Source organism: Episyrphus balteatus, chromosome 4, assembly GCF_945859705.1.
Source record: "Episyrphus balteatus chromosome 4, idEpiBalt1.1, whole genome shotgun sequence".
Classification (NCBI taxonomy): Eukaryota; Metazoa; Arthropoda; class Insecta; order Diptera; family Syrphidae; genus Episyrphus; species Episyrphus balteatus.
Window position 1 is genome coordinate 60,628,791 of NC_079137.1, and position 24,959 is coordinate 60,653,749.

At 29.3% G+C, this 24,959-nt stretch overlaps 1 protein-coding gene across 1 annotated transcript; it reads right to left on the reverse strand.

The window, feature by feature from the left end:
- Positions 1 to 369: 369 nt before the first annotated feature.
- LOC129918312 (calpain-C) lies at positions 370 to 24,744 on the reverse strand. Its single transcript, XM_055998782.1, has 8 exons — positions 24,437 to 24,744; positions 3,547 to 4,066; positions 3,226 to 3,490; positions 2,681 to 3,164; positions 2,279 to 2,618; positions 2,109 to 2,220; positions 658 to 922; positions 370 to 588 (listed from the first exon to the last, which is right to left on the reverse strand). Exons 2-8 carry the CDS (start codon positions 4,002 to 4,004, stop codon positions 503 to 505), a joined length of 2,010 nt encoding a protein of 669 aa, XP_055854757.1. The 5' UTR covers positions 4,005 to 4,066; positions 24,437 to 24,744; the 3' UTR covers positions 370 to 502.
- Positions 24,745 to 24,959: the final 215 nt, after the last annotated feature.

A 24,959-nucleotide genomic window follows, 5' to 3' on the forward strand; every position in this document is an offset into this window, starting at 1 on the left:
ACCTTCCATTTAGTAAGAAATGATAAACAACGGTCTCGAAAATTGTTGTGTGTTGAGCAGTGTAATTTTGTATGTGGAAACCTTAAACTAATTCAATCAATAGGTGTGAAAAGTTCAGCTGATTTGTTCCATCAGATATGTAATTCATTATAAATGAGCTTTAAACACCAGTTTAAATTCGCAGTCAGTAAGTGGTTTTTTTATTAAAGATTTTAGAAATCAGATTAAATCCAGATTAAAAAAAAATCACAAACTGCGCAATTTGCTTTTTGTTGTTTATTTTTCTTTTAGTTAAATAATACAATTTAAACAATTAAAAAATAGTAACACTATATAATAATAGATTATAACAAAGTTAATTACAAAAAAATAACGTTATTTACTAAAAAAAAATTTAAAAAAATTATGTATAGGTATTTATGTATTTTTCTTATAAACAAAATAGACATTTATTATGTACCTAATTTCTTATTACATTTTATTTTAACACAAAAGAAATATTTTAGCACCTCATTACCGACTTAATCCAATCAGACATTTCAATTTTAATTACATTATCCTGATCGTGGTCTTTCTTTTGGAAGATTTCTATAAAAAAAAAAAAAAAAACAATTATATTAGAAGTTTCTTAAAAAATGAATGAAAAAAAAAACTTACCAAAAGCCGTTGTCAAATGTAAAATGGCCGATGTAAAGTCACTCAAACGCAAAGTACCATCTTTTCGGATATAGCGATGCATTAAAACATTCATAATTTCCGTATTCAATTGAAAACCAACATCACATAAAGCATCTTTAAGGCGTTCAGCTCGCAACACTCCAGCTTTCTCTTTTGTATAAATTTTGAAAACACCCTGCCAGGACTTGAGATTTACCATGAATGTTTTGAATTGGATGAAATTTATTCGACCTGTTCCAGTTTTCTGTGAGAAAGAAATTTGAAAATTATTTTTTATTTTGTTTTATACGAAAAATTGTACAAAGGAAAATTTTTATTAAAGAAAAAACTGAAAGGAGAAATATTTTCACAGTCAACATCAAAGCTTAGTGATGGTAAGGCAGTTTCCTTTTTCAAATGGAAATTCTCACTTAAGTTTCGAAATACTCTCCGCTTACTTATATGTTCTTGATTAGAAAGTCAAAAGCAGTAATTTTTTGTATAACAAAAAGGTCTTGCAATTAACGGATACATTTAAGATAAGGTAGTGCACTACCAGTCTGAAAAAGCATGGTGTAGAACTCATATTTTGATATTTAGAAATCCAGGCATATCGATTGTAAGACATAAATAAAAAAATTATAGCCAAATATGGCGTTCGGTAAGGATAATCACTCTACCCTACCGACTTTTTCAAAAACTTTGAAAAACTCAGCTCTCCTTTCAGAATTTAAAGTATTTAAGGCAAAACTACACTCGGTGGACCTGGTGGACTTAAAGCATGTTTTATAGTCTGTTTAAGCGATTCTTTAGTTGTAACATTGGTAAAGTAGTTCAGAAGGTTGCATTTGGTCAGTTTTACAGTCATGTTAAAGGCTGAATTCACTAAAGCAGTGATGCTATGCATCAAAAATATTTGTGGTGCAAACGTTATACTTTGTAGGTAAGGTAGTGTTTTCTTTCCATAATTCACCCAAATTTATTAAGTAACCAAATATTAGAGACTTTCGTTGCACTTTCTTTAAACAACGTGAACCACCTTACCGTCCTTTAAATTAAGAATTGACTATAAAACGAATTTACAAACGTACGCAAAAAATGTAGCTATCATCAATTGTTAGTTGAATTACTACGTAGAATATGCTTCAATTTGCATTGCCTTGCCTTCCTTTATTTTTACCGAAACTATAGTTCAGTTTTACATTTAGACTAGTTTAATAAAAAAATCGGGTAAGGTAGTTCATATTTTAAGGTCTGAAATAGCACTTTAAGTGCCCGATCTTGAAAACAGAAGTAGCACATGTAAAAAAAACACTGCCTTACCACATACATTTTTGATTAAAAACACACACACTACCTTACCAACTCTAAACTTAAGATTTGGTTGACATTAAAATCTTTTTTAAGGGTACATTGATGGGGTATATTTTAAATACCTTCATTATACTCACGTCTTGCAAGGCAATAACCTGCCGACAAATATCAATATTAGCACATCCTTTAATATAATCATTTGGTAAGCATGCTTCTAACAATTCTTGAAGTTCAAAACAATTTATAGATCTAAATGGAGACAAAACAGTTAAAAACAATTTTTAAGGTTAAAATAATATATTCTTACTTATTTTCATCAGCCAATTGCATAAAAACTGGTTCATACTGGCACTTTTTCGCCTTAGCACTATCAGGTTCATTATTCAAATTCAACGCTGGAAATGGATCCAACAACATCATTGTTTGAGTTTCCAACTGGGATAATCTTAAAGAACTTCCCAAAATTCTCACAGTAAAACAAGATTCTTCCCCAGGTTCATATGTAGTTGCCATAAGTAGATATTTCCCCACATCAAGACTACATCTGTAGCAAACATGTCGAGTATTACCATAATCCGAATTGATATAGCTAACTTGACTTTTGAAGAATTCCTTTGGTAGGCATTCAGTTAATTTATTTTTATTGACTGTAAGAGAAAATGACAGTAAAATAACAACTCCTATAAGACTTTTTAGAAGCTTTTCTTACCTGTATTCAGTTTATACATAGTAAAACCGATGACTTTTGGCTCAATTGCCGTATGCTGATTCAAGGCTATCACAACTTCTTCCTTCTCCTGTATGCTCAACAGCAATTGAGGATTTATGTGAAAAGATTCATGATTTCGACAACCACCAGCTGTGACACCACGACGCCATTGGCCTTGATACATTTTCATTTGCCACCGTTTGGGACGATCTGACAGTGACAGTTCATCTTTGGCTGTATCCGTATCCAAATGGACACTCTCGAGAAATGTAAAAGATTGTGTAAAGGCCAAAAATGAGATCCAAAATTCACCAACATCCAATTGTCCCAAGAGACGATCTCTTTCTTGAATTGACACTCTGTCCCAAGATTGGGACATTGCTGACCATTCACCATTGAAACCGGATTTTGTACCAAATGTTTCACAGGCCATAGGATCTTTCAGTCGAACTAATTGAACAGCGTCTCCGAGGAGAGTTTCCACCTTAATTGGAAGATAGAAAATCAGTAAAAAGGTTTTGGGACAGATTGGTACAGAAAACTACCTTATCTAAGGAACACAGTCGGTAATTCACATTTACACAAATTCCATTTGACAGCCTTTCATTAATATTTTTGTACTGACCATTTGCGGTCTTTGTAGCGATGCAGGTTACAATACAGGTGGTATCTAGAAACGATCTCAGCTGGACCGGTCTGATGGGATCGTTGTTAATTTTGATTGGGACACTTTCAACAATGCCTCCCAAGAGATCACTCAGGCCATCCGATCGTGTGCCATATTTAAGAGCTTCATAAGATCCATGTAATCTATAAATATCAAAACCAATAAGTTGTATTTTCAAGAGGTTTTCAAGATAACTCACTTTGCAACAGCCTTTTCTAACAAAGATGCCCAAAAGCAATTCGATTTTTGTGGTTGCAGAAATGCTAGTTTCCCATTGATTGTTGGCAATCGATCATCGACTAAAACTTCTACCCATTCACCACACCACCATAATCGAAATCGAAACATTCCATGTGAATTATCAATACTTTGATCAGCTGGCACAACTCGATAGAAAAGATTCTTCAACGAATACAAAACTCCCAAACATGAGACAAGCCAACGATCACCCATTTTCCCCGGGATTATATCGAAATTTTCACCTTCATTCATAAAACATGCATTTGGTGCAATTTCTGGTATCCGCTTCCATTGAAATGTAAACGGTGGTGTTTGGTAGTAAAAAACTGATGTTTGAACAGCTGCAAAATCAGGATCTTCCCAATGGGTACCCTTCTTTTTGCATTCTGTTTTTATACGTTCGTATTTGGATGTCATGGTTATAGTAGGATTGGTTGTAGTTTGGTTGAATGCATATCATAGGATATCGGTTTTAAATTCTGAAAAAGAGAATACAAAAAAATTAGTTTAATTCATAAGAAATGAGGATTTTTGGAATAAGCTTTCGAGCACTGTTAGCACTCTCTTAAAAATTGAATGCTGTTCTTATCTATTTTCATTTTAAACCCCAATCTTAAAGTTCAAATCATAATTGCTAAAAATACACCCAGTTTGCCCGTTGCATAATCTAATTGATGGAAATGGATCACTGTGGTGTATGTGTAGTATTTTTTTTTTTTTTTTTTCATATAACAACAAATTCCTATTTGTTTGTTTTAGTTTTATTGAGGTAATTCATATAAATCAATCTACCAAATGGAAAAAAGGGCACCTTAAAATAAGATGATGCCCACCTTAAGGGGTCTGGCCACCCTGAAATTTTTGTTTGTTCATTTTTTTTAAATTTATTTTAAACTACTTTCTTTTGCAATTATCTCGAAATTACATTTTTTGACCTGGTACCTTTGAGATCTCGAAAGCCACTCATCCGATTGCTTTCAAATTTTTACTGAATATTCTTGAAAATAATATCTACAATGTACAATAGGATCTTTTTGATAGCTGGATTAGTTTTGTTTTTATTATAATGTTTTTACTTGAAAAATGTTGGTATAAAATGAAAACAAAAATGTTTGACGGCTCACTATAATTTTTCTTGAGGTTCAAAAAGAAAACGGCTACGCTGCATTCTACTCACACTACTTAAAAATAATTTAATTTGGTATTTTTTTTTTTTTTTGTTAAGATGTACCATGACGGAGTACCAGATTGGACAAGCACCATTATGACGGCGCAATTTATCATTACATATTTTCAAACAAAATTTTACCATGTTATTTTTGAAATCCTTTTCGATATTAAGTTAAAAAATAAAAATATTATATACACATAGCTTTTGATTAATTATCTAAAACAAAAAAAAAGTGCATTTTACGGTTACGGCCAGACCCCTTAAATCCCACTACCTAAAAACGATACGACGTCCGCTTAAAATAAGTGGACTTAAGTTTTATTTTAATGTGAATTTTAATCATAAAAAAACCGACAAAAAATAAAAATTTTTAAATTATGCTCGGTTTTTATTTATTAAAATATTTTCACATAGAATTAAGATGATTTTCCACTTAAATTAAGTGGATTTCTTTTAAATTAGCGCATTCAAGAAACTAAAAAGATTTTTCCGCTAAAAATAAGGCGGAGGTCATCTTGGCAAAAATCCGCTTAGTTTAATGTGAAATACGCCACAAAACTCTTAAGCCAATGAAAAATGGTAAAGCCGCTGGGATTAATGGTATTCCTACTAGTTATTTATCAGACTTTTGGAAGAGGAAACAATCCCAAATAACGTTTTTAAACGCTTGGATTTGTTCCATTAAAAAAAAAAACAAAAGTCATTAGGGTGACTTGCAGCTGCCAAGCAATCCCGGGGGCATCTCTCTAAGCTCTCAAACTTAGGTTTATCAACAAATTTTCGTAACGTACCTACATAATCTCGTTATTAGTTGTTGCCAATACATCTGCTGCTATATGGAATGCAGTCTTAATGTCTGATTTTTTTAATAGAAGGGCCGGTGCGGTGTTCCTCAAGGTTGTGGGTTAAGTCTGTACTGCACAGAAGTACCTAATTATTTTTTAAATGAAAAGCTTCCCTCAATGAGTATTATTTTTAAAGCAAAGACTGCGATGTTAAATTTAAATTATAAACCACACAGAAGTGACCTTCACCCGATATGTATTGTAGTTTGTGCAACCGAAATGAAATTGAAAACATAAAAATATTATATCTTTTTGTATTTACGATGGAAAATTCTCTGTCTCTATACCAATCATGTTTAAGGTTATCGTAGCAGTTATATACCTTCGTTCTAATAATAAAATGAAAATAATTTGTTTAATTGTTAATTCATTATTTTATTATATTATCATTTAAAAAAAACTTGTAATTTTTCTTAAAAATTACACTGGTCAACAAGGTTTTTGTTACAGACACCAAGATATACTTTTCTATAGGTTTTTTGGGTGCTGAGCTCGAATCCGAAGTCAGAACAATTCTACCACATCACGTTTTTGAGATAATCCCGTTAGAAAATCGAAAATGCCGCTTTTTTACCAGTTTTCGAGATTATTTCTTAGCTTTTGGTTATTTGTTTTAAATAAATTTGTTACGGTTTCTAATAGAACTAAATGTTGTCTTTCTAAATCCGTTTAAATCTTTTAAAAATCTCTTATCTTCTTTGAGAAATCTGAAATTGAAATCAACGTGTTTGGTATATCTCATATTTATTTGCTTTTAATAGTAAATCTCGAAATGTTCTTTGCCAATCGCTTTCAAATTTTGACACAACGTTTCATTTACATTCCAGTAAGTTCTTATCTTGTTTTTAACAAGAAAAAAAATTATATTTTTCTCACTAGTAATTATTTAGTATAAGTATCTGACACGGTCACGCTTTGATGTATCTCACTGCGATTCACCACCTTCGCAAATATAAAAACTTGCAAGATTCTAAATGGAACGTTGTGTCAAAATTTGAAAGCGATTGGCAAAGAACTTTTCGAGATTCGCTATTAAATGTAAATAAACATGAGATATACCAAACACGTTGATTTCAATTTCAGATTTCTCAAAAAAGATAAGAGATTTTTAAAAGATTTGAACGGATTTAGAAAGACAACATTTAGTTCTATTAGAAACCGTAACAAATTTATTTAAAACAAATAACCAAAAGCTAAGAAATAATCTCGAAAACTGGTAAAAAGCGGCATTTTCGATTTTTTAACGGGATTATCTCAAAAACGTGATGTGATAGAATTTTTTTGACTTCGGATTTGAGCTCAGCACACCAAAATCCTATAGAAAAGTATACCTTGGTTTCTGTAACAAAAAAAAAAGTTTAATTTTGTTGACCAGTGTTATGTATTTGAACTTTAACTTTTTCCTTTTTGAATTAAATATATAAGTCAAACTAGGCAGACGTAAAAATATGCCATACAACTATTCTTATATGAAAAAAATTGTAAAACATCGAGAATTTTAAGAAGGAACTAATAATAATTAATAAAAAATAATACAGCCTGTTACATATAATCTATTTAATCGAAATGGGTCACTGTGGCGTATGTGGAACATTTGTTTCTATTGAAATACATATACTAAATAATTCTTATTGATTTATTAATTTTGTATCATAGCAAAATATCTCTGAGGACCATTGTCAAATCTTAAAAAAGATGAAGTTGGCCATTTTTAGGAGATGCTTATGCACTTCAAATAAATATTTTTTTGACCTAAAAACAAAACCTACACAAATTATAATAAAATACCATTCTGGGGGTATTTCGGAGCAATTATTTGACAAAAATTCAAAACCTCAAAAAAAAAAAAAAACAACATCAAAGCCACTCAACTATCAATGCCAATTCATTTCATAAGCCACACTACAGTAATGGTCAAACTGATTGTGACATAATAAAAAAAAAAAATAAATAAATAAAAAAAAAAAAACTGCATAAGAATGCGGTTTAATGTTTGGAATTCAGAGCGAAAACCTCAACAAGATTAATCTGAGCTTAATCATTCGGCTTCATTAAACTTGTGTTGCAGCTCTATACTTTACGTCCATAATATAGTTATGCATTTGTAGCTTTTTTTTATTAAGTTGTTTTTACTGTAATACAGTTTATCTGTATTGCTTTTTTTTTTATTTGTTGATGCAGTGAAAGTGTTCATCGAATGACGACTGTGTAAGGGTATAACAGTTAAGATCGAATGTATTTTTTTTTTTTTAATTAAATCTCACATTTTTTTCCTTCGCAATGCGGTCTCGGTTAATGTATTTTTCCCCTCTTCAAAGTTTTAATTTTATAATTAATTCAATATCAAGTTGTGGTTTTTTTTTTATATACAGATTTATCGGATATATCTTTATTTGTATATTTCTGGAATTCCTCTGTGAAAAATTATTGAAGAAACTGGTTACAAATTTATGAGACAAACCAAAACAATTTGAACGAAGTTTGTTTTGGTTTTGGATCCGAATTTTTTTAAATGCCAAATGTTTCAACCCACACGCGAAACTGACCAATATAATAACTGCTTTTATATATATTGCAAGGTAATTTTATATATAGTTTTTTGGTTTAATGAACGATAGGTATTAATTTGGTTTGAAATTAAAATATTTTTTCGTACTCATGAAGACTGTTAGTTAAATGAGCTCTGACGCGTTCATGGTGGTTTAGGCTTGGTCAATTTCAATCAATACCTGCTATTAAACCAACTATATGAGCTACAGTATAATTATTTGGAAATTAATTTTAAGCAATCCTTCATGCTCGAATGGATAGTTTAATAGTCAGTTGGAATTTAAATAATATTTGAGTCATTAAAACATTTCACTTTCACTAAAAAAATGTAAAATGTGTAAGAAATTGATGCATTTTGGCTATTTTTTGCATACAATTTTTCATAGTTGATTGATTTTAAAAGTGCTTATTAAAAAAACTTATGAATGTTTAAAAAAAAATTGCACAGTAGCGATAACCAGCAACAAAAACGAATTTAAACGAAAAACCACTTGTGTCAACTATTATAAATATAGAAAGCTGGAGTTACCCTATGCATTTCGGAACATTAATTTGATAATTTGTCTAAAGATCCTTCCAAGTCAAAAATCAGAATTTGAAGTAAGCTTAATTCAGAGAACAACTTTATTTCACATCTCTCGATTTAAATAAATAAAGATGAGATCTATTCTAGTAGAGATTTTTTATTATTTAATCAATTAGATGGTCACTGTGGCGTGTACGTGTTATTTTTTTAGTTCTACTATTTAACAGCTTTGTTGTTCCGTAAAACCTTGATATTTAGTTTTATTCAAAAAAAAAAAATCATGTGTGCAATTCACACGTGGTTGAAGTGAAACCTTAAAAATCATTTTTCTTGCAAAAAAAAAAAATCGAAAATATATAACTTTTTTTTATTCCGTCACTTTTTTTATATGACAACCTACAAATCGACGTTTTTTTGCCATAAAATAATGATTTAAAATGTCATTCGGCAGATTTTTTTTTCAAATAACTTCTTTTACGAATAATACTTGTGAAAAAATAGATTTTCCATCATTTTTCATCGATAAAAAATCAAAAATTGGAAAATATATGGTGTTTTATACCCTCAGTTTTGGCATGTGCAAACAAAATTTCAAACGCAAAAATCTTTCTTATTTGACCTAATCCAGAAAAACTAAGAACGCCATCGTGTTCAGCATACTCGAATTATCTTTAGTAGATATGAGAGCCCTCTGTCGGAAAAAAAAGTTCCATTTTCGAACACAGTGATTATTTCACCTTTTATATGACGGACGCTTCAATCATATTTCTGCCATAGAACCGTTTTTTTTTTTTCAAATCCGATTATCTCTGAAACTGCTTATTCGATTTCAACGAAACTTTTTGTGAAGAAGCATTTATATAATTTTAATATAAACCAAAAATAAAAAATAATTTTTGGATTTTTAAAAAAATTTTGAAAGTTTTTTTTGAAAAATCAAATTTTCGAAAACGGGACATTGAATTTTTTTGAAATTTTGTTTTTAGATGTTGATTAGATGTTGATTTATACAAAATGGCATACCAATTTTATTTTAAAACTTTTTTTCCAAACAAATATTTTATAAAAAAATAGTTTTTTAAAAAACGGCTCTAACGATTTTGAAAATTTTTTTTCTTAAAATGCATGTTAATATATCAATTAAAACTGCGTACTTGTTTTGGAGGGCAATTTAATTTCAGATTTTATTTTATTTTTTTTTAACGAATTTTATTTTTTGTATCCAAATTTCTATATAAAAAGATTATTAAGATTGTAGTTTTTTATTGAAAAATTTTTAAGTTTGTACCTGTACCTTACCCTGTGTGTATCAATTTAAGTGATTTCGATTTGATTTTATTTTCCCTGATTTAAATATAGTCTAAGGGCTAATTTTTCAATAGTCAGATATACCTAAGATAGAGCTTATTCTTAAGAATAAAAGTTTTTTTTATATTGACATTTATTCTTCTGATAGTCTAACTACTTACTACATTTGTGTCATTTGGGATAAAAGTCATTAATCATCTGAGCACATTTGAGAATGGATTTACGAATACTCCAAAAAGTACCTACCTTTAGAATTTCTTAATTATTTATGACTCTGATGCTCAAAAATGTTTACTATTCCGACCATATCAATAATTATTATCGCCTTAAAAAATATTTATTGTCTTGGGATCAGTGACCATTATAATCACTTTTTCTGTGTTTGCGAAATGATAAATTAATTTGTATTTTATGTATTGTATGTATTATATGTAGGTATGTATGTTAGACTGGGCCAAAAAAATAAAATATTTTTTTTTTTGAAAGTTACTTCGAAAATTTTGTTCAGGATGATGAAAAAAAAATTTGGTGAAAATTTGAGCCGTTAAAAAAAATTTTAAGAGGTCTATCATCGGTGTTTTTTATTTTTATACATGATATGATGTTTTACAACAGAACTGCTAGACGATCAAAGTAAAAAAAAATTCTGTTCATTTTTTCTTATATAAAATTAAATTTCCTACAAAAAAGATCTAATTGAAAATTTTCGTCAGACGAGCCGTATTCGAGTAATTAAGGCCCATTTGCTGAAACGGAACTTAAATCTTTATGTGAAACATAAACCCTAAAGTTCTACATAATCGTTTGCACGAACTTTAATTCGTGTCATAAATTCTTCTAAGTATAACATAACTTAGGGGCAAGAAATAGTAGAACATAAGGGTTTTATGATCTACATAAGAAATTTTTATTGAGCAAAAAGCCATAACATCCCTTAAAAATGATGTTGTCTATAAAATTTACATCAGTAATTAATTGAAGAATGGTCAACTCACTTTTATACGTTAACCATGATACAATTGGTCGCATAAATGTTTACAGAAGTATTTGTCATTTTTTTTGTATATATTTGTCAATTTTCTGTCACTTAATTGTGACACACAAACACATTTGTAAAAAATTTCCATCACATGAATAATTAATTTATCAAATCAAACACACATTTTTTATCAGTTTCACTATATTTAATTAATTTTTGCAGTAAAAAACCACAAAATAACAAAATTATTAAAAAATTTCAGCTTAATTGCTCAAAAAAAATAAAATTAACTGACGTTTGTATCGATTTGACATTCGAATTTGAAGTTCTCAGCGATTTCTCGCATGAAAGTAAAACATTGCTAGGTTAAACATAAATTTTTTTTAACAACTTAGAATAAACTAAGTAAAACAAAAGGACTATGTTCGACCTAGCTATGAATCAAATTTATGATCCGTATGAGCAATTGGGCCTAAGCTTTTTAAATCGAATGTTTTTTCAATTTGACTGTTTCACTTCGGAATTTTGTGATGAGCAAATAAGTGAATAGAAAAATAAAACCTCGACAGATTCTTATAGGAAATTTAATTCTCTACAAAAAAGGTCTTGTAGTAATTTTCCCTAAATTGAGTTTTGAAGAAGTTATTCACGATTTAAATCGAGAAAAAAATTAAAAAATCAATTTTCAATTTCAAAATTTTCTAATTCACTGAAAATTCAATATTTTCAAATTAGCAAGATGTTTTCTTGTAGGGAATTAAACGTTCTATAAAAAGTTCCTTGGCAGCAAATTAATTGCTTTAACTGTTAAGAAGATATTCGTATCAAAACCAATGCCCACTGATTTCAATAGTTTTCTTATGACAAGTATGCATTTGCGATTTGAATACGATTATCTTCTAAACGGTTAAAGCAATTAATTTGCTGCCAAGGAACTTTTTATAGAACGTTTAATTCCCTACAAGAAAACATCTTGCTAATTTGAAAATATTGAATTTTCAGTGAATTAGAAAATTTTGAAATTGAAAATTGATTTTTTATTTTTTTTCTCGATTTAAATCGTGAATAACTTCTTCAAAACTCAATTTAGGGAAAATTACTACAAGACCTTTTTTGTAGAGAATTAAATTTCCTATAAGAATCTGTCGAGGTTTTATTTTTCTATTCACTTATTTGCTCATCACAAAATTCCAAAGTGAAACAGGCAAATTGAAAAAACACTTCGATTTTAAAAGCTTAATTACTCGAATACGGCTCGTCTGACGAAAATTTTCAATTAGATCTTTTTTGTAGGAAATTTAATTTTATATAAGAAAAAATGAACAGACATTTTTTTTACTTTGATCGTCTAGCAGTTCTGTTGTAAAACATCATATCATGTATAAAAATAAAAAACACCGATGATAGACCTCTTAAAATTTTTTTTAACGGCTCAAATTTTCACCAAATTTTTTTTTCATTATCCTGAACAAGATTTTCGAAGTAACTTTCAAAAAAAAAAATATTTTATTTTTTTGACCCAGTCTAATGTATGTAACCAAGTAATAATTCAGTTTAAAAACATGCCTAAATGAATAACGTTGTGTTTTGAGAAGTTTATTTAAATGAAGACCAAATGTGTTATTATAAACAACCATCCAATCAAAAATATGCTAATTTGTTAACATCCATCAGTTCTAAATCAATAAAAAAAAAACTTACATATGCACAAAACAAAAAAAAATAAAACTCCCCAAATTTATCAATAACCAATTAAAAAAAATTATTGTAAAATAAAAATCAACGCCACACTTGAATAAATTTTCCTGATTATACACTGCCGCTCATCTGAATAGGTTCACATTTTAGTTCATTTTACATTTGGCCTGTCTTGGTATTTAATGCAATGGCACATCTTTTTTATGTATGTAACGAGAGAACATCTTTATGCGCTTAGTTAAGAAGAAAAAAAATTGTCTTGGGGCCTACCGTTCTTCTCACACGGTAGCTAGACCAAATCTAGTCATAAAATCAAGTATATTTTTTGGCTCATCTGAATAGGTTCAAAAGCAAAAATGTTAATAAATGATGAGTTGCATGGGTCTGTTGGACTCAAAATTGTGTCTGTCAATAAATCTGATTGTGTATAACCTGTAAGGATGAAAACGGGTCGTGAAAAATCTTAAGGCGCGGAAAAAATGTGGAAAATAAAAGAAGAATTTGAATTAGACTGAAACCAACGATGCATTGGGACAAAAACAAACACAAGTTAAAATTTAGTAAGCAGTTATTTGCGCAATATCCAAGGGTATAGAAACAACATTAAAAGTCGATGTAACTCAGTCACAACATGGGCCGATAGATGTGCAATGATCAGAATAGCATGACTTCGAGCTAAAAATTAAGCTGAAAAACGGTATAAAATGCAGTTAAACGACGGCAAAACGGGTTGTCAGAAGTGGTAAACATTTGAGGAGAACAAAACCTCGCAAAAATTACCACTTTACAAACCACGAACAGAAACTCACCTCTAATAGTAAAAAAAACTCTGTTTGATATTGCAGATAAAAAGTTTTGTATGAGGAAATAGCAAATTCGACTTTCACGACAATTTTTTTTTTTATTGGAGGTGAGTTTCTGTTCGTGATTTGTAAAGTGATAATTTTTGCGAGGTTTTGTTCTCCTCAAATGTTTACCACTTCTGACAACCCGTTTTGCCGTCGTTTAACTGCATTTCATACCGGTTTTCAGCTTAATTTTTAGCGCGAAGTCATGCTGTTCAGATCATTTCACATCTATCGGCCAATGTTGTGGCTAAGCAACTTCGATTGTAAATGTTGTTTCTATACCCTTGGATATTGCGCAAATAACTGCTTACTAAATTTTAACTTGTGTTTGTTTTTGTCCCAATGCATCGTTGGTTTCAGTCTAATTCAAAGGCTTCAAATTATCAATAAAACCAATTAAAAAAAATTGTAAAATAAAAATCAACACCACACTTGAATAAATTTTCCTGATTATAATTCTAATCAATTCAAAAACCATTCTTTGAAAACTTAATTTGTATAGTTAGATCTAGCTTGTTAATAAATATCAATTTGGCCAAACAAATGTGCCAATTGCCAACAATATAAACAAAATAATTCCCATTAAGTGGATAGTTCTTTCTGAGAGAATTTTTTTTATGATCACCATTAACTTTGCTACTTTTAGTTTAAAAATTCAAAATTGATTGTGCTAAATATTACAAAACTTATTCGTTTAGAATAACAATGAGCTTTAACCCAAACATCATTTGGACATTCTCTTTTTTTGTTTGCACATTACTTGATCGTTGCCATTTCTTTTATTCTATCCGCAAAAATTGATATTCAATGGAAGTTTCAGGTATTCAGCACAAACAAATGGGCTCATTATTATGAGCACAAATAAGCACAAAGCAATTTTTAGCTCCAAAAAGATTCTATCGGCCTAAAAAAATTTTACATAAATATTTTTTTTGTATATTTTTTTTTTTTTTTTCATAATCAATTGAAGAATAAGAAAGAGAACTACAAAATATATGCCTGTGTGCTTGACACAGTTGTCAATTTGTCAAAAAAGAGGTTGGTATTTCAAAAGAAAGTTGCTTGGAACACTTGTCGTTAAGGAATCTGAACGATGTCAACAATTATTTGTAATTGTCCAATTTTCATGTAGTAGTCCTCAAAGATTGTAAAGTAATCTTCAAACATCAAACAAAATAAAATCTATTAACTATCATGTTGTTTTGTTACAAACAACTCTAATGTTACAAAACAAACAAAAAACCGTCATCAAGTACCTAGTAATAACCTCAACTGGTCATTTTACACAGTTTGAACTTGATGTAAGACAGATACATCTTGAAGATTATTTCAGTCTTTTTATATGAGTTGAGTTGTGTATAAAGCATAAACGTTTCAATGCCAAAGAGCAATAATTCTTTTAGTGTACAGTGGGGCAACATTTCCAGTATAAGGTCATTACGAAACTGTTAGTTTTGTGATTGAGTCTGACAAAATTTACAATTAGCGACAAAGCCGAACTGATTTTAAATATTCTATTCGTTTCATGATAAAATATTTTAAATTAAACGAATGCCATTTTTTTGTTTACCTCTTTCGCGATATTTTTATTGGGGTCACCCTTGCGTACTCTATTTATTAATCGTTCTTTCCCCGAAATTAGGATTTGTTGCACTATGAACAGATTCCCATTTGCTTAATGGTTTTACACTGAAGGCAAACGGTATATTTTCAGTACAGTTTTATGTACTAACCTAAAAAGTATTGACTTTTATGTACAAAGTACTGAATTTTTTGTGCCGAGTACAAATTTTAGGAAGTTAATATGCAGACATTTTTGTACAGAGTATAAGGTTTTATATACTGAATTCATATTATTGTGTACTGAATACAGATTTCTATGTACAAACTGCACTGAGTACAAATAAGTATGAACAAATTTATTGTACTGAGTACAGACTTTTAAAGTAAACGCGTAATGGTTGAACTTTAGTTAGTGCACTGAATGTTTTATAAATGTGGAAATGTATTTCTTACTACTTGTACATTATACACAAGTTTATTGCACACAAGTGAACTATAGAGTACAATATCTCCTGTGCAAACAATTTTTATGAAAGAATTACCTACTAGCTTTCAAGATTTCGAATAGAAATAAAATAGATTTGTTAAATTATAAACATTGAAGTGAGAACTGATTTGTCTCACAGCATGTAGTGAGTTCGTACTCTATTCATTACTTTATTTATGAGACATAATGCAATAATCCAGGAATAATACATTCTACATTATTCAAAGTTACATTTAACTTTTAACTAAGTTCATTCAAGACTTTAACGACTGTATAAAATATGGTACTGAGTACATAAAAGACTGTGAACAGTACATACAAACATATTAGTTATCAGTACGTTATGCCCATACTAAATACATGCCTGTACTCAATAAATATTCTGTATTGACTACCTAAAAATATAAACTCTGCATAAGTTTGTAAATGGTACAACAAAAAAATTTAATTGAGTAGATACTTAAATGTCTTAACTGAGTACATGAACTGTTTACTCAGTACATACAATAAATAATATTGGTACTCTATATTTCTAGGACTCACAGTTTTTTTTATCAAAGATTCCGGGAGGGCTCCTTTTGATAAATATCGAAAATATATATGTATATTTTTTTAATTAAAATGCTACAACATTGCCCCACTGTTTTGACTGTGTAGTAACAACACACGTTTGAAATATAAATTATGTTCGTGAACTAGATAAAATTTATGTTACCAATTCTGTTAACAGTTATAAACATTTTTAGTCGTTAAAATTCGTAACTCAACCTGAATTGAAAGAAAGAAATTGTTTTTGTGTTGTGTTGTGTTGGTGTTTTCTTTGCATTTGCTGAAGCTCTTTTGTAGCTAAATATCCGCGTAGGTCCATTGAACTTTTTTTAGTTTTGTGATATGATAACTTAAAATTATTTATTATACGCAAGTTTTGGTTTACTATATTGAATAAACTATAGTAAATGAAGGTAGAAAAAGTTGTGCAAGTGCAAGGCCTTGCATTTGCAACAGCTTAGAGTTTAAATTGAGGTTAGGTACATTGTACTTTAAAGTTTTTAATTATTTTTACATTTCAATGAATTTCAATCTATTGCACATGCAACATAGTTAATTTAGAATTACTGACCAATTTGTTAGCATACCAAAAACTAAAACCTGCACCGGATATCGAACATTAAGATTAAGTAAAATTTTTAAAATAAAAATTCCATGCCCATACAGCGTGCAATCTATTTAAGAGAACATAGACCGCATCTCTTTGAAAAAAAAAGACTTTCTTCGTTTAAATAGCCAAAACCAAACCATACGTGACCGGTTCGGTATAAAAGTAGATAAGAAGGCGCCTCTATTATAAAGCCTCCTTCTTGTTCAATACAAAAGAGTAAAAGAAGAAGAAAAAAAAAACCTATTAATTACAGTCGACCGCAATAGGCGTTTCGGTGGTCTAACATTATAATACCAGCTTTTAGCCTATTCAGAAAATACATATAAAACTTGTTGCGATTTTCATTTATTGTTAACAAGATGTGTACGCATTATGGATGTCTTAAACACCGTAAGTCTAATAAATCAATTTGTCAACTGTATACAAAAAAAGGTGCGGGACATAAAGGGAGATTGGGATAGATGAAAAAGATGTTACCTTTACAATGTTGTATCTGTGCGGTTTTTGAGATTTTACTTTTTTGCAAAGCGAAAGCTATAAAGCGAAAGTTATGACACTCTTTTTGAACATTTGTTATATTTCAATTGCAAAGATAAATAATCTTTTAAAGATGATCTTTAAATGGGTATTAAATTGTGATTAAATTTCACATGTCAATCATTGATTTGAAAATTCAAAAAGATTATAATGTACTTGACCATGAATGGAAGAAGTACCCAATGTCCAATTAAAATTGACTTAAACACTATGAAGAAACTTAGGTACATGCCAATATTATATTTATAAAAGAAGATGTGAAAGTATAAACATAGATGATAAGTTTAACGATTTAATGCTTCGAGTTTGGATAAGCTGTTTCGAGTACTTGAGATACCTAAACAAATTTTTAGCTAAGCGCTAAAAATTAAAACTATTATTTTAATGCTTTCTCACAATTGCGAAGTTTATAGTCGTAGAAAATTCAAGCTTACTGTTTTAATAAGGTGCTAATTGACTGCTCTATAAATGCAAAACCAAATAAAATAAATCTGCATTAATATGTTGGATAGTTAAGTACACTATTTTAATGTACATAGGACAGGTTTTATTTGCAAAGTACTGATTTTGAGGTACTCAATACAATTTCCTATGTTTTAAGTACAGACTTTTATTTACTGAATAAAGTCTTAATGTACTGAGCACAAATTTGTGTACAGAAAAAAAAAAAAACTTGCAATGAGTTCAGATGAGTATGTGCTCAATAAATATTTTAATGAACTTTGTCAAATTGGTTGAATTTTGTTTGTGCAGAAATTTACTCATAACAGGAAGTTTTAGGAAGTTTCTCGCAATTGCAAGGTCTACATATATTCGTAGACAAATCGTATTTAATTTAATGAGGTGCAAACTAAGTAGGTATTCTACAAATCCAAAACGAAACAAACAAATTTGCATAAATATCTTGCATAGTAAAGTATTTACCAAATTTTAATGTACACTGAATAGGCTTTTTAGGCTAAGTACTGATTTTTAGGTAGGTACTCAATACAATTTACTATATATTAAGTATAGACTTTTATGTACTGAATAAAGTTTTTATTTAATGAGCACTGAAAAAAAAAAAACACTTTTTTGTATTCAATTCTGACTTATGCATTGACTTAAAATTTTTATGTTCTCAATAAAGGTAGGTACTTTGTTAAATTAGATCAATTTTAATTTTTTGTACAGATTGAAACTTAGTTTATAACAACAGAAATTTACTCATAACAGGAAGTTTCTCACAATTGCGAGGTCTATACTCGCAGAAAGATCGAGTTTTATGTTATAATAAGGTACAAATCAAGTAGGTACTCTACAATTCCAAAACAAAACCAAAAAAATCTGCATAAATATCTTGCATAGTAAAGTACCAAATTTTAATGTACACTGTACAGGCTTTATTGGCTGAGTACTGATTTTGAAGTACTCAATAGATATTGCTTTGTATTGAGTACAGACTTTTATGAACTCAAATTGTGCACAAATTTGTATGTACTGAAAAAAACTTGATCGTATTCAATTCAGATTTAGTTCTGATTTGTATGTACTAAGCACAGATTTTAGTGTACTAAGGGACATTTTCTAAATCCAAACTTAAATATTCTTATTCACTACTTTTTTCTCTGCGTAAATTGTCACATAAGGATTTATGTTGAACATAAATGCTTAAGTTTCGATTCAGCAAACGGCTCTAAGTCAAATAAGCTGGTAGTTTTTGGTACAAAAAGAAACTCGTTCCATAAAAACAAAAATTTATGTACCTATGAATTACTTTGGTCAGTTGGTTCAGAATATTTATCAAAATTTCAAATAAAGGTGTGAGAAGAGTAATAAAAAATGCCACAATTCGGGTTAAAATATTTTCAATTCCGGAATGCCATACTGAGAAGACATCAATTTCTCGAATTAATGACTGCAATAAATAAACCTAAAAATTAACGCAATCCAAAGACAGAACCAAAGTGTTTATTTTAAACAAAAGAAGACCGGGTGATAGTTTTAGAGTTTAATTTATTTATTAGAACACTCTTATATGTGCACTTATATTCATTTTAATAGGAATGGAGTAGAATATCTTAAAATCACAGAGTGGCGACACGGGCGCGTTTTCTGGTCATAACTCCATAACAAAACTCTGAGCCACTTGAGTGCGTTATAAGCTCACCAACAATAATGAACTTTGAACTCATCTCTTCTTTGCCTGGGGACTAACATCCTTGTACCTCTCACAGAACCTAACCTCAATAAAACCCCAATACAATTAATTTATATTAATTTTACTGACCAGTAGTTAAAGCAGGAATAGCTCTTCAACTGAGCAACTTTTTATTTAATCAAAATCAAGTTCATGATATAATAATTATATAAATTATGTCTTAAGATAAGTTCAACATCCTTGCATGATGTACTCAAACAGGCGGCAAATTAAATCTTTAACTTCCTTATTTTTTCAATCTGATTAAAATTTATTTGCATACAAGTTGTCAAGAAAATTTAAAGAAAGTCGGTCTTGTCTTGTCTCTATAAGGTGTCTAGTATTAGGAAAAAAAAAAACAAGTTTTATAGGTACTTTTATCTATAACCTATAACAAGATCAAAAGACTTAAAAAGTCTTAAAAAAAAATCAAAGATTATGTTAAAGTACTCAATGCAATATCAAAAATGTTCCAATTCTTTTCCGGTTTGCAAGATCACCTTTTGGCATGCAAATTCAAACACCGAAAGGCATCTTCGCTCAAATGAAGCTCCTTAAAAATTTTACGACTCCATAAAAACTTAATCCTGATGATGCAAGCGCATGAAGAATATTAGAATCTTCCATTATATTTGATGTTAAGATAGACATGATCTTTTTTTATTTTTTAAGTAATTAACCAGGGCTGTCGTTTATACAAATAATTTTATTTATTCATTTCTTTTTTACCAAAACAACATCGGTGAATATTTTATAAAGAAATGCTTTCAAAAACCTGTTAAGAATTCAAAAGATCAAGAAGAAATGAAAAAATATGTAAATAATGAAAGAATGGTAACGCAGTCTCCAGTGTTTAATGACTCAAAAAACTTAATTGTATTTTACCTGACCTCAGTCAATTATGGCACTCGTTATAGCTTTTTTATTACAATCTTGTGTGTATTATTATGTTAATTTCTTGTTTGTATTCTTTTTTTCTTAGATTTATCTACCAGTAACGTGTGCCACTGTTGTTGAAGGGTTTATGGGTCTATGGTCTGACATTTAATTAAAGTCGACCTTAAAACATTTTCATTTCTTTTTTTTTTTTAAGTTTTTGTTACTTTTCTTTAATGATCTTTCTCGTCTTTTTTCTCATTATAATTAATAAAACCTTGATAATGAAAGAGGAACAAAAAATTAACCACTTTAACATGAGAATAATAAAAAGTTATAAAAAAAGAGGCTTCTTTCTAAGAAATAATAATAAAAAATATAACCTCTTCTCTTTGGTATTATGTTGATGTTGTGTAAAGTTTTTTGTTTATTTATTATTTTTGTAAATCTGTTGAATAAATTGCAAAAGATAAACATAAGGAATTCTCTTGAATACCTTTTTAAAGATTTAAAAAGAAAATAATATTCATTAATGTTAATGCTTACTTTGGCCATTATCGACCATCATCTGTCGACAACAGAGTGCAATGTATATTTACTTAAGACATAGCGCACAAGATACCATATAGTTGAAGAGGACAGGTGGAGGTCTTTTGCCTCTTTATATTTATTAAATATTGCCAAGACATAAACGTGCTAATTGAGAAATTTTATGTCTTGGAAACTTAAAAGCATAATAAATTATGTAACTGCTGGCTGATTGCAATAAGATGTAGAAGTGTTTGTTTTTTTTTTATTTTCGTTGGGTATTTGAATTGAGTATTGTAATACTTTACATTATGTTATGTTAATATAACTGCAATATTAATAAATACCTCGACTTATTTTTATGGGTTGTCCCTAACTAATGCATTAGTTATAGTATGTAATTATTACAAGGAAAATAATGCAATAAAGCATTTATTTACTGGTGAACTATTTATAAATCAACGAGGTCGTTAAGCGGAGAATAGCAAATATAAATGTTTTACCAAAAAAACATGATTATTGAGCTTTGAAATAATTGTATGGTTTAAACAATTTTCACTGCATATAACAAATTCAATTCTTATAGCGCAATGTGCATCTAGTTCAAAGTAACTCACACGAGATTTAGTAAGAAGTTACATAAAATCAGGATTGGCTTTCAGGAATGCTTACTTACGACTAAAACCATGGTTCAAGACTACACTTCTGGACAAAATTAGCAAATCGCCGATAGGAAGGGAAAATGTTTGGTGTTTTTATCAACGTTACTGCTTTTAGATAGCATTAATCTTTCATGAATGATATTGCCTCTAGCCTCTTATAATGATGTATACATTAGGGTGTGTCACTTTTGTATGGCCGAAAAAAAGTACTCTAATTTGGGATGTAATAGTTGTCAAAAGTTTTATTAGGGTCTAAGGTTTAATAATATGTAAAAATAATTCATAATATCGTTCGTCTTTGGCTCGCTCAAATCGGTTGAAGTTGTTAGGTAAAAAACGATTTTATATGAAAAAATGTATTTTTTCCTTCGCATATTATATCGCAGCTTCTTTACTAAGAGTTCAATTCCAACATAAGTTTAAACGTTTTTTCTTATAAAGATATATATTTAATATATTTGTTTTTGCATTCAAACGGCGCAGTTAAAAAAAAAAAACATTTCTTTCAAAAATCTCTAAAAAACTCAAATTTCTTCGATTTCTTCCAATATTTTGAGCGAGCCAAAGATATTAATTAAAATGAAAATTGTATGTAAACTCAGGATTTATTTTTGATAAGTAATGTAACTTTTAAAAGCTATTACATTTGGAAATTCCATACTTAAGCATTTTGACACACCCTAATATACATACAAAAATTTTTTTTTAGACATTGTTTGCTTGTTTTTGAGGTAATTGCACATTATGACACACTAAGGAAACACAAGAATTATGTTGATACGGGTGATAGCATAAAATAATGCATGTATTGCATCTCCGATTTGGATAAGCAAGATCTGAAATTCTTGCTGAAATTTGAAAAAATTGTTGCCATAAGGTAGATAATCCTTGACTTATACCAAAATGTCTGGTAATGCACTTTATTTTGGAATTAGGTCTGCAAAATTTTCAGATCTTATATTTACATCTAAATGGAAGATATATGCCAGATGCCAATAATTTTGTGTTATCACTCACATTTTCTTCTATATCATGTGCATTTTGCCCCCAAAAAAAAACAAGCAAGCACGCACTCATTTAAAAAATTCCCTGAAATAATTTTTTCAGAAAAAAGAAGTTATAATTTCAAATTAAAAATCGTCAAAGTAAGTTCCGGGAATGGTTTTTTGATAAAAAAAAAGCTAATGCCCGCCCCTAGATGAAATATGAATAAATTGGAGTGAGCCATTGACACCTTTATCCGTTTGAAAACCTAGAACTTTTTTAAAATGTCAATTAACCCCTTCTCATTCTCAACACTGAAATAAATAAGAATGTCATAATCCTTTTTGTACCTAATAAATTGCATAAACTAAACAAAATCTACAGCATCTGAAGTAGGTACTAAAATTCGAGGTTTTAATCAAAACCATCAACTTTACGATAATAGAGAATCTAAAAAAAGTGGTTTTTGTCATATCCATCTGTACATCGAGCTAGGGCTTAAACGAATAGATTTGCTTGAAATTTTTTACAAATGATTTTTACGTGATTTCAAAGACCTGGGGTCGAACTACGGCATACGTTCGTTAACGTTTTGACTATTGCTCTCTCTTTTTAATCAGAAGAAAATGATAGAGACATAAAGCGTCAATACGTTAACGTACGTATGCCGTAGTTTGACCCCTAATTTATCATTATTTGTAATCTCTGTTTTTGGCGGATATCTCCCATATAACGTTTTCGAGGTATTGCAAAATACTCGAATACGTCGTACGTAAAAACTGCGTTTTTAGGTTTTCTCTAGAAATTCGGACAACAGAAATATGGCATTGCCGTTTTTTTTTTGCGAAAATTGAAATATTTTTTCAGTAAGTGGCGTATATTTCGTCAAAGGGTGAACCAATTCAATTCAAAATTTCTTTTTAATTGAAAATAGGTAATAGGTATACTTTTCAAAAAAGAAAACATAAGCACAGTTTTAAAACAAAAAATTAAAAAAATGTATTTGTTATTAAACAGGAACTTTATTAAAAATGATAAAAATGTTCTTATATCTTATTCATTAAAGTAAAAAGTATTGGTATGATTTTGGTGCTAAAAGTGTTTTCACTATTCATTTGTATCTTCTTTTATCATAATCTATAAAATAATTTGTTATTTTAATAAAAGCACTGAAACTAAAATCTTTACGATTAATATTTTTTATTAGGTTTAATCACTTTTCAACTTCAACTTCTTTTAAGAAAAATTGAATTTGCCATAATCTTATAAAAATGTCAACGTCAAACAACACAATTAAGCTATATCAATTCAATCAAACATGTATGACATTAATTTTTGAATCCTATTAACCTTGATTCATAAAGCTATAGAAAATTAAAATAAAAAAGAGAAAAAAATTCTTTAAGCTACAAATAATGTCCAAATGGTAAGAAAATTATAAATCAAAACTTGGATTCTTAAATATCTAACATAACTTGTTTCAGTTTGAACACACAAATCAATCCTCAAAAATTATTATAATCCCATATTCTTCGTGCTATTCAAAACCAAATCATATACATATCTTAACATAACATTATGTCATTCCACCTACAGCATATGTACATAACTGCCAGTCATTAATCAAAAAAATATAAGGAACCAAAGTTCCGACACCTAGTGTAGGCAGAAAGTGATCGAACTCAAACAAAAAATAAAAAAAAAAAAAACTCAAAAAAAAATTTCAAAAGCTAATTCCTCAAAGATCACTGATCTACGATTGTATGTTTGTTGGCTACTTTCAACATTGATTCTGGCAACACGCACACTTAATGGTATTTAGGTGAGATCAAAAAAAAAGTTGTCTTAACTACTTATTGAATCTAGTCGAAGATTTATAATATAAAAATATGCAATCCTGAAAACTCTGGAACACATTTCTATAAAAGGACTATCTTTCAAGTACTTACACAAATAAACTTGTTGTAATTCCAACTGCACACAACATCTATTTCCTCTCTTATATCCAGTGCAGGCTTTGAGATCTATTTAATCCAAATTTTCTAATCCAAATTGAATGTGTCGCGGCGGCACGATTATGCTTTGATTTAATTTAATTTGTGTATTTCTTCTCTCTCTCAAAAAGATACACCAGATGAACCAAGTCAAACAACTTTCCTTTATTTTAATAAAAAAAAAAAAAATAAGATATGTTTTGAGTTGAAGGAGGAGGGGGATTAAATTTCACTTTATTATCACAGCAAGGAGCCAGCCACTAAACAAAAAACTTCAACTCTTCACTTCAACAACAATAATAACGGACAACTTTTGAAAAAAAAAAAAAACTTTCATTCATTGAAAAAAAAATTTTTTTTTTGAAAAAAAAAAAAAAAAAATGGTTTTATGTTAAATAATCTTCCTTGCATCAACACAATCAATTATAATTATTTCTCTGTACCATCCAGGCGATTTTACACATACAACAACAACAAA